Source organism: Cryptomeria japonica, chromosome 8 (assembly GCF_030272615.1).
Source record: "Cryptomeria japonica chromosome 8, Sugi_1.0, whole genome shotgun sequence".
Taxonomy (NCBI): domain Eukaryota; kingdom Viridiplantae; phylum Streptophyta; class Pinopsida; order Cupressales; family Cupressaceae; genus Cryptomeria; species Cryptomeria japonica.
In genome coordinates, this window is record NC_081412.1 from 33,614,508 (window position 1) to 33,625,349 (window position 10,842).

At 34.3% G+C, this 10,842-nt stretch overlaps 1 protein-coding gene across 2 annotated transcripts; it reads left to right on the forward strand.

Moving 5' to 3' along the window:
- The first annotated feature begins 3,747 nt into the window (after positions 1-3,747).
- Positions 3,748-9,800, forward strand: LOC131064583 (uncharacterized). Of its 2 annotated transcripts, none has more exons than XM_057998771.2 (5): positions 3,748-5,039; positions 7,355-7,461; positions 8,206-8,296; positions 8,439-8,515; positions 8,763-9,800. In XM_057998771.2, exons 1-5 carry the CDS (start codon positions 4,731-4,733, stop codon positions 9,418-9,420), a joined length of 1,242 nt encoding a protein of 413 aa, XP_057854754.2. In that variant the 5' UTR covers positions 3,748-4,730; the 3' UTR covers positions 9,421-9,800. The 2 variants fall into 2 exon arrangements, with proteins under 2 accessions (XP_057854754.2, XP_057854755.2); XM_057998772.2 differs by having other exon boundaries at positions 3,749-5,039; positions 8,442-8,515.
- Positions 9,801-10,842: the final 1,042 nt, after the last annotated feature.

Here is a 10,842-nt window from a genome sequence, read left to right on the forward strand (position 1 = left end):
TTAAGTAGACTTAATTATAGTGCAAAGTAGTTTTTTGAGTTCCTCACCTCCTTGGAAAACTCATTCATGAATACAAAACATAAAATTTCCCTCTACATGCTATTCTTTCACCCTCATCAACAACAATGTAAATTTATTCACATCCTTCATGATGGCGAAGTTGTTCTTCCTCCATTTATAGTGTGCATCTATTGCACTATCAAGGTCTATCCAACAAAACATAACATATATCCAATAGGGTCAATTTAGACCATACTTCATCCACATATGCTCCAATATGAAATAAAATTTGACACTAATTTGTCACAAGAGAGTTTCCTTCCCTTCTACAACCAAGAGACTTTGTATTGTGTGCAATAATTTTCAACCTTAAATTTTGAATCATTTATGTGGAATTAAATTTATTTTTGTTAAAACCATCAATGATCAAATACAACATTTCCCTCCTAACTTGAACTTAGTGTGGAATATGGTCTTCTTTACCCATGGTCCATTTTCATTTTTAACATGTTTTAGAATAACCTTGTGCATCATCAAATTTTCCCTTGCATCTAAGGTAATGATTTCTTATTCATTATTAATTTCTTCTTCTCCTTGTGTAATATGTAGATGTTTCTTTATATGACATTTCCCTCACGCGTTGTCTAAATTGTCAAGCACCAATGACCTAGTCATACACACCTAAAGAAAGTACCACCAAAGCCTTTTTCACAACCTCCTTTTCCTCTTCCTCCACCTTTTTTGGAGGTCTACTCATCCTTTAATATTTGTGCATTATTGATGGATTCAATAGTTTACTTCTACACATAACTTTTCCTTTTTCCATCCCTTTTCTTTTCCACCTTTATTCTTGTTGTGAATGCTCTGCTATATATATTTCAACTTATCCCCTATGATGTGTGTGAGTTGTTTGGTGTCCTCTACAAAATGAGTTTGTAGCACTAAAATCTCATCCCATATTAAGGTGGGCAAACTAATTAAATGACGAATAACTCTCTTTATATCACCCTCCACATGATTAGCATGTATATTGAATCAATAAAACTATTGGATTTATTCCTTCACATATGTCTCCCATTGGTGTAACTTATGTCCATATTCTTGAATAAGTCCAAAGTGTAGTTGGCAAACATGCACTCACCCTTTAGCTTGGTGACCATGCGATCTCACTATGAGACCTTACATATTTTCTCCCTACGCACAACTTTTCTAGATGGAATCCTAACACAAAGCAATATGCCCTTTCAAATTTATAAAAACACACTTTACTTGCTTAGGGTCCTCTATTGATTCAAACTCATAATACATCTTTGACTCAATAGTATAGCAAACTATTTCCTTTCCCTTTAAGCTTCTTACGTAGCTCAATATATAAAATATTCATTTGCTCCCTCACTTCATCAAGGCTAAATAAATGTATCTTCTTTATTGAGTTCATTCTTCAAACTTATAAAACCATCTTGATGTGCTTCATGATTCATTCTCTCATTCATTGAGATCCTTGGTCAAAATTGTTTCCATCTAATTCAAACTTTTCTATTTAACCTTTAAGATTTAATTTGTTATAAATAGAAATTAGGTACTTGGTATAAACACTTAGTTCACCTTCTAAGAATGAAAACTAACTACTATGCCCAAGACAATAACGAGTTGAATGATATCATGAGCTACATTCATAAGCCAATGGTTAACTCATAAGAATTTTCTTGATTGTTAGTGGTTCACTACATTCTTGCCACAGTGATAAAATAACTATGTCACCGTCTAAATTTTGTATGCAAGCTCTAAAGTCAATTGTGTATGCAAGCTCTAAAGTCAATTGTGTTATTAAATAACTTGTTGACATGCAAATAAAAATATGTGCACACAACTAGACCTTTAGAGATGAAGCTGTACAATCACCATGCAATCAAAATACTCCTATATGTGAGCATGAATCTTCATAGGATCTCTTATGCATGATACACAACACTTGTGCAAACATGCACATAAAACACAAGAGAAACAAATTAAAAACAAACTACATGAAATATTTACATTATTGGTTAATTCAAGATTGCATGACCCTTGAAATGCTCCTACATTGATAATGGACTATCCACTAATGATGCAAGTTGCAAGTCTTTATACAGTGATGTAAACAATATTTGATGATAATTAATGACCTAGTACTATCCTTAAATACAATATCCTAGATGCTCATTTTGAAGAGTTTTTGGCACAAAGTAATGAATAACAAATAGATTTTACTCATGGATATAAGGGTTTATTCCTTGTCTATTGAGCTCAAAGGGTTCCTCCTCTTATTTTGATGGTTTATCTCCAATCAATTTGGATTTTTATGATTTTTTCGAGATTGTTGTGTCACAAGCCTTTTTTAAGACTAGCTGACTCCAACTGTAATTAGTTGCTTTTTTAATATAATTCTTTTCTTTATGCTTAAAAACAAATAAATTATCCAAGTGTTCAACTTGGGAAAGCAAGAGATGAAAGTTGAATTGGGAGGACTGGGCAATTGATGCAATCCTATCCAAGGGACACACTACACCCATAATGCAACCTAAACTAAAACAATAACCGCAAAGAAAATGATTCAAACTATTAAATTCTTCAAAAAAAAAAAGGATGATCTTATAGATCTTATATTTAAATCAACATATATATAAAACAAAATAAACTATCATATATATCTTAAAATTTATCTATGTAGGATATGTCGAGAGATATCCTTCTTGAGATGTCTATATTTTTATTTTCGTTAAGTTATTTAATTTTGTGAAAAAATAGATGCCTCAACAAGGATATCTCTTGGCATATTATATATAGATTAATTTTTTGATATATATGCTAGTAGAAACTTAGAAACTTGCACGCTTTAATTATGTCTTACATTTTAAATTTTAAATTCATTGTTAGTTGTTGCTTTTTTCTTCATTTGAAATCTAGAGATGAATGTTATATTTGAAATCAAAAGATGAATATTATTTGATAGCTAGCAGTGACACTTTGTTTTTCTTACATGGATTGTGTTGACCTCCTATACACTCGCCATCATTGTAGGATTACACCTCTCAACGTAATCAAATGTTATGACATTAAATTCACATTGAAATGAACACTTTTATCCCCCTAATCAACACCCTCCAACCTTAATCATGTTGAAATACCCTTAATCATTTTGAAGTAATAAGAATGATAAACTCATTTGAATTTTAGATACCTTCATTACAAACTCAACCAAAGGTTAATCATTTGTTGAACAAAAATCAACAAAAGTATTACCCCATGACCTTGGCAGGTTAGTGATTTGCAGGTCAGTCTCTCTTGAATTTGAAGGAAAGAATTATAATTTTTTATAGTTGTCATGATATGGGTCACCAATAAAACAAATGCTTGACTAACAACCTCGAAAACAACACTCACATGAGTGGGCCCATCGAGGCCGTCAATCGACGGATAAAATTTGAGCAGAATATACAAACAGGGATGTCGGGAATACGCTTAACAGTCCGGACAGGGCAAAACAGAGTATTACACATAATTTAGTCACGACGGTTAACAGATTTTCCTCCACTTTAATCCCTGTGTCTGCGCGTGACGGAAAATTCATGATTATGAACACAACTTCTGAAAGAGATAAAACAGCTAAAGAAATCCTTACGATTTTTGAAAGCCCACAAACAAAATTGTACGTTCAGCGTGCAAATTCTGTCGCCGCCGCTGCAGGAATAAAATAAGTATTTTAATCGCATCTTTTTACAAAAGGCAACTTATTTTTTAGGAACTGCGGACATACAACAGTGTCTGTTAACCGTCAGAAACATAAACATTTTACCTGCAAAGTAAAGTAATGATGAACTTTGTGAAAATGTTATTTTACTATTTTTTAAATGGCTGTCGCACATTGACCTTATATTCCTTTTTTGACTAGGAATTGACTGACCTGACAAACTTAAAATTCTTAAAAGTTGGATTTGCAGAGATGCAGGGATGCTTCTCATGTTGTTGTTTTAAATTCTGAAGTGTTTGATTTGTGGGTAATGAGGTGGATCAACGTGGTATGTTTGAACAGATTGATGATGTGATTGTTTGGGGCGGTGTAAATTCTGATTCTCTGATTTGGTTAAGCAATGAATTTTAATGGCGTTGATTGTGGGATTGATGGGTGAGTATGCGTAGGGTTTGGAGATTGTTTTTCTTTTTCAAAAAAAAAGGGGAAAGTTGACAATGGGATGATGTGATTATTTGGCTTTGTGTATTAATGATTTTATCATTTACTTGAGTAGTTGTTAATGATGATGATTATGCGATAGGGGGTTTGTGCTTGTAGCGTTCGGAGACAGCGGTTTTGGGCTGTTTTAGGGAAGACAGAGATGCTTTTTGGTTTGGATAATTTCTGATATTAGGATTTGGGTTCGTGTAATTTCTGATTTTATGATTTGGGTAAGCAGTAGTTCTTAATGGTGTTGATTATTGAATTGGTTTGTGTATATATGTGGGTTTTGTGAGTGCACTTTCTCAGAGTTTTTTGGGAGGGCTTTGGTGGTGTGTATTGGGGATTTTTAGAATGGTGTAATTTCTGGGTTGTCAAGTGGGTGGGTTTTAGATTGATAGGTAGTTGAGTGTACACATGGAGTTAGAATTGGGGTTTATAATGTTTTTCAGTAGGGCAATGTGTTCTGTGAACTTGTGAAGTGAGAAATTATAGGAAGCTCAAAGAAAGTATTATCATGGATTATGAAGGTTTGTCATGGATGGGAGTGAGATTAGGAGTTGCAGCAGAGAGGGAGCTATATGAGAGAACAAAAAAGGCAGCTGAAGAAGCACAAAGGCAAGGCGCAGCCCAACTTAAGGCAGCGGTGAAGGCAGGTGGAGCAGTGAAGCCACTTTGTGATTCTTACAACTGGTGGTCATTGGGATTTAGAGATTCAAGACTTGAAGGAGCTTACAGGCTTAAATCTGTTTCATATATGGATAGTATTGCTTCCTTCCCTGTTGCATGCGAGCTGGCCGCATGCACCTTACATCTGTTCAGGCCTGTATGGTTACTACATCCATTTTTTTGCCTTTTGCATATCGTCTTTTTAACTTAAGGTCACTTCCTTTTTGCTTTTTGATGATTAGAAATATAGATAAACATGTCAAATCACCAAGGGCATTTCTATATTGGTTCACTGTTTGTCTTTTGTACAATATACATTTAAAGCTTGGGGTCTTTATCAACGATACTAGTCTAAGGTTTCCACTTTTCGTTATAACTATAATAGTGTGCACATACAATGTTTAATTTTGTGAGGAAGTTTTATCATTAAGGTTGCAGGGAGCTTTGGAATCCTTTATTTCTGCAATTCATTGAAATACTAAGCCAGCTTTAAGTTTGCTCAACAATTAAATCTTAAGATGCTTCTTCGTATGCAACATCAGATGCAAAAGGAGATGGATAGGAGAATACCATAACTAAGTTCTGTTTACTTTTCTCTTAATTAATGCTTTTGAACAAATTTCCTATTCCCACTTTAAATTGCTTGCAGGTGTGTTGCTTAATTTTTTTTGGTCTTCCATTAAAAAGTTTTCTAGTAAACGTAAATGTAGAGGTAAAGGTAGGAATGAGATAACTAGGTCAATGGTGGTTTGTATATGTGGGTGGCAATGTTAAGCGATTGTAAATTCTATATGAATGTTATTGACAACAAATTTTTGCATTGACGAAACTAGATTTTTTTGAGCTGAAACATAAACAATTTATTTCAGGCGTCCACTGAATATGCTGTTCACAGGGAAGCTTGCAGTGTCTTTGTTCTTCTACATTCTATTTTGGATTAAATGTCAAACATGAGTTGTGTAATTGTGCGACTTTTGAAGATATTGATTTATTCAAATTGGTACATTGTTTTATGTTTCTCCATTGTCTATTGGTCTTATGCTTCTATGCAAATGTATTTGCACGATACAGCTTTTTTCTCTTTGCTCACTCTTGCTGTGTGAAGAAAACTTAGATAAAAGAAAGGACCAGGGGAACAATAGAGTCGAGAAAAATACTCTAAACACTTACATACAGAATGATACGTTGAAGAAATCCTGCTATTGCATAGGTGAATCTTTATCAAGTCAACATTAGTTAATAATAATAGAAGATTTTTGTAGTGTGAATAAAACATTAAGTGGAACTTCTTAATATAGATTGTGAGAAACTTAAGCATAAACCATGTCTTTGGTTGTTATGTCTATGCCAGTGAAAACATAACACTTCCTTTCTGTGGTTTCTGTAAGAGTCTTTCTGTAGTTTCCGTAGGAGTCTAAGAGTATTGATTTTGTTTTCTTAAATGCCAAGTTTCAGTATGTTGGCATTATACACTCAGATGAGAAAGGTAGATGTTATCATTGATGGCAACACTCATGAGAAAAATCAAAACTATGAAATCCAAAATTGAAATCCAAAACTGCGAGTGCTCCCCCTGAGCAAATGATCTCCTTCTGTTCACTTTTCACCATGCCTTACTCTGTACATTTTTCTCACTATATCACTCCCCCTTTGACATCAATGGCAAAGGATGTCAAAAGTTTTCCAAAACTACAAAAATCTACTTAGAACCCTGAAGCCGGTTGTGTACAATCTGAAAAATATCTCCCAAAAATATTGTAGTTTTGGAAAAATCTACTTAATACAGCTTTGCAATTTCAGCTTTGCAATCTGAAAAATCTACTTAATACTGCTTTGCAATTTCACATTTTCTCTTTCTAATTGCAATCACATAAAGAAATGCCTCTTCTGTGAATGCAACGAAGGATTAAGGACCATTTAGAAGACATATGCACAAAACAATATTGCTCTGTTAGACTAGAATTCTTCCCTTTCACCCTGGCATTACTGTAGGTTCTTGTCACTTCCACAAGCAAAGAGAGGAAGAACTAAGAACAAACTGATATACATGATTAATGGCAAAAGGTTGAGTAGGGTTCTTACTTCTTAGTACCACTGTGTGCTTAGTACATCATTTATGTTTTTCTAATGTCTTTGAAAAATCTGCGACTCAGATATGCCAAGGTTTTTCAAATATGACTGAATTTTTTGCAGATTTTCAAATAAGGCTTTTGAAATATGGTTTAACTGTTAACATAACTCTGATACAGTGCTGAAGTTGGGTAGGTTTCTGAACTGCAACATAAAAACATAACATCTTGTTAAAACAATGATTCCTGTTGTCCTTTTGATATGATCAAATTGAAACTGTATCTTGAAGGTCCAATCTGTAGAGTGCAAAATTGTTATGTACTCTTGTAAAAAAGTTTTCTTTTGGTTTGAGAGGAAATTTTATAAATATTTCCTTACCGGTGGAGTTTTTTTCATTTGCAGAAAATGATCAACGATTCACCATCTTCCCAAGTACACTTCTTGGTTTACATTTGGATTGCTGTATGCTGTATAACAGTTCTAAGCTCTCAGATGTTATTTTCTAAATGGTAAATTTTCTTTCCTTCTTTTTGCCAGCACTTCTTTATAACTTTGGTAATTTGTAATTTTTTCTCTAGTAACAGTCTCAAGAGAAAGCTAGTATATTAATCAAATTAACTTTTTTTTCTCTTTCTTGCACTGGCTATTGCAATAATATCTTCACCTAAGTTGCATGAACCAGGCAGAATATAGACAGATAATTTGACCAGAACACATGAGCAAAATATTTGGCAAAAATACTGGGAGAAATTGGTAGGGAAATAGAAGAAGAAAAATCAGAATTCCTTAATGCATGCGTACCTTGTCTAGCAAGAATAGGGCTGGTTTAGGTCAAATAAGGATTGTAAACAAAGGCAAGCAAATATGGTGGATTTAAAAGTCTGTTTGTTTGTGGTGACCTGACTGGCTATATAGTTTCAAACGTGTGATGAAATTGATTGGAGAATTTTCTTTGTGGATTAGGTCAATGTTTTTTGAATGCATTGGAAAATGGAAATGGTAACCTACTGATTAGTTGATTGATTGTAATATAAATTTTATGGTAAATATTCTACTAGTAGCCAATTATAGAAAATGATTAGTTGGTAGCAAAAGGCTTACAAGTCATGGTAGAAATGAGCATTTGCTTTAGATGTTCATATACTTCTATGGTTGAGATAAATTTTTTGCCATATAATAGTCAAACTTATGGGCTGTTAAAACTCAGCGTATTAAATATCTCTTTGTGAAGAATAACGCAAATGATCCTTCAGGTATCAAGGATGCAGGGGTATCATCTTGCAGTACATGACAACAATACTATGGATCTGGGAAAGCATTCAGATTTTCCTGATGGCTGATACTGTAAGATGATTTTTTGTCATCTTTTTTATTTGTAATGTTGTTTTGTCTTTATGAGGACTGGCTTGTGGATTTGTCTCCACAAAGAGCTTCGTTCATTTAGGATCTGTTTTATTAAGGCAGAAACTTGTTTCATGTGTTCAAGCAGGAATGGACTTACATTAGTTATCACGCTCTAGCCCTTTCCACATGCACGAGCATCCTTTACCAGATTCCCTTTTGGTAAGTGGTGAGCTTGATTTCAAAATTTGTTTCCTTTGGAACTTTTTCCATATTGTACATTATTTTGTCTCTAACTTTAATTTGTAAGTATAGATTTCCAAACTTTCTTCAAGTAATTGTTATGTGATTTCAAATCTATGATAATTATTTTTCCTTTTAAGGTAATTGAATTATTTGTGTTTTCATCAGAGTTGACATTTGTCTTTATCTCATTGAGTGTATGTAAAATGTCACATTTCTGCAACAGCATGCATCTGCGGCTAAGGATTTTTGGGCTAGCATGTCAAGCTGCCGCTATTTCAGCAAGAGGCAAACGACAAGATAGTCTAGCTTTATTGTTTGTAATTACAGCTAGTCACCTATTGGGTGTCTTCCTGGCTTATGTTCTTGACCGAAGAGCAAGGCTGCATTTTCTAAAGTCAATGCCATGCTGGCAAGCAGAAGGCATGAAGGGATCTCCTAATGCTATAGAGTCACAGTTTATGAGGCCTTGTAGGGATTCTATCTTCAGGCAGTATTGGAGTATGTTCTGCAACCAATCGCTTGAAAAGTCATCCTCAAATTTGAGCACTGTGATGATTACTCCTGTTGACCGAGCTACACCTCACAGGGCTCTTGGGGGCTTTGCAGGTGGCTTTGCTGGCGTTTCAGGCTTGAAATGCAGGGTTCCTCCTCCCATGCCTTTATTTTCCTTTACTGACAGCCACTCAGAGCATGGTAAGATGTCAGGTTCTGAATTGAGCAATGACACTAATGACTCAAAAAATACCGTGAACATGATATTGCACCACAAGCATAATAAGGTTGAAGATAGATGGATACAGGAAACAACTGCTGATAGTGCTTGTTCTCACACTGAAGGAAGATGCACAATCCCTAAGAAGCTACTTGGTGACCACGACTAATTATTGCATTGAGTTATTTTATATAGTGGCATTCTACCATTCATAGGAATCATATGTCGATATGTGTCCGAGCGTTTGATGATTTATTTTTTGATAAGATGCATCTGAAAATGGTTGTATGTTGAGCAGGGAGCAACTTGATTTTATGATGTATTGAGTTACCCTCCATTATGCACCAAATGGAGTCTGCATATTGATCAGTGAGCAACTTGATTTTATGATTTTTCATGTTACCCTCCATTTTGCATTAAATAGTCTCTATTTTGCTGCTTTTGTTGTCTGGTCAAGAAGGGCATATTTACAGAGCTCTGAGGTGAAGCTTGTGGTATATCATCATCTCTGCAGGGATTTGTGAATATATTGATTGATTTTCTATTTTCCTTTTGTATGTGAATCATGATTTCGTTTTGAATTACCATATTGTGCATCCTGCAGTAACCCAAGTTTCATAGAAACACGACCAGAAATTACATGCTCATTTCTCTTAAAGGTGGTACTTTTGGTATATTGTAATTCTGACTCCTACAGTGTTATCTACAAGTGACTGTGGGCAGGACACATACTTTTCTACTTTATAGAAAAGAGGATCATTGGCTAGCATGAGCTCCCTGAGATTCACAGTTAGAAGATGTTCCTCCCAAATTGCCCATGGCACTAGATTGGAGAAATTTCACCGTAATAAGTTCTGTACAAATGTCAACAACATTGAAAGCTTAATGAAGAGAAACGAAATAGAAAAGAATCCTGAATGAAGGGGTACTTAAAATGGTTGAAGAAATAGTTTTTTGAATCATAAGTTTGGAATGATATTTATTTAATTCATTAAAGTAATGCAAATGTTTCAAATTTGGCAAAACATTATTACTTAAATACTAGGGCACACTGAATTGATAAATACTTACCTCAGCATTTATACTATAATAATGAATTACAATGCAACCTGCAATGCCAAAGTTGCTATTGATTTCAATTTTCTTTTATTAGATCAAGAATACGATACAAAAAATATACAGCTCAATCAGCAAACATCAGCAAAGAAAGGCTATTGCTGCTGCCCAAAGAGTAGGCAATACACTAAACTCAGATCAAGCGGAATACAAAGGACATACAGCCCACAAACAGCAAGTATACAGAAGATCAAACGGAATACAAAGGACATAAAGCAAGATCACACAAAAAGCAATACAGAAGATCAAGCGGACTACAAAGGACATACAGCCCACAAACAGAAAGTATACAATCTGAGTCAGTATGTCCTTTTTATGGATTTCAAAGATTTTTATTCTAAAGAATATTGATCTCAGAATGACAACTCAATTATGCAAAATGCCAAGGAAAAATCTAGTATGTCATTGTCGTTGTTGTTATGATATAACGTTGACAGGGAAGTTCTGAAACCTTAGGATTTGGTGTTTTTTGGTG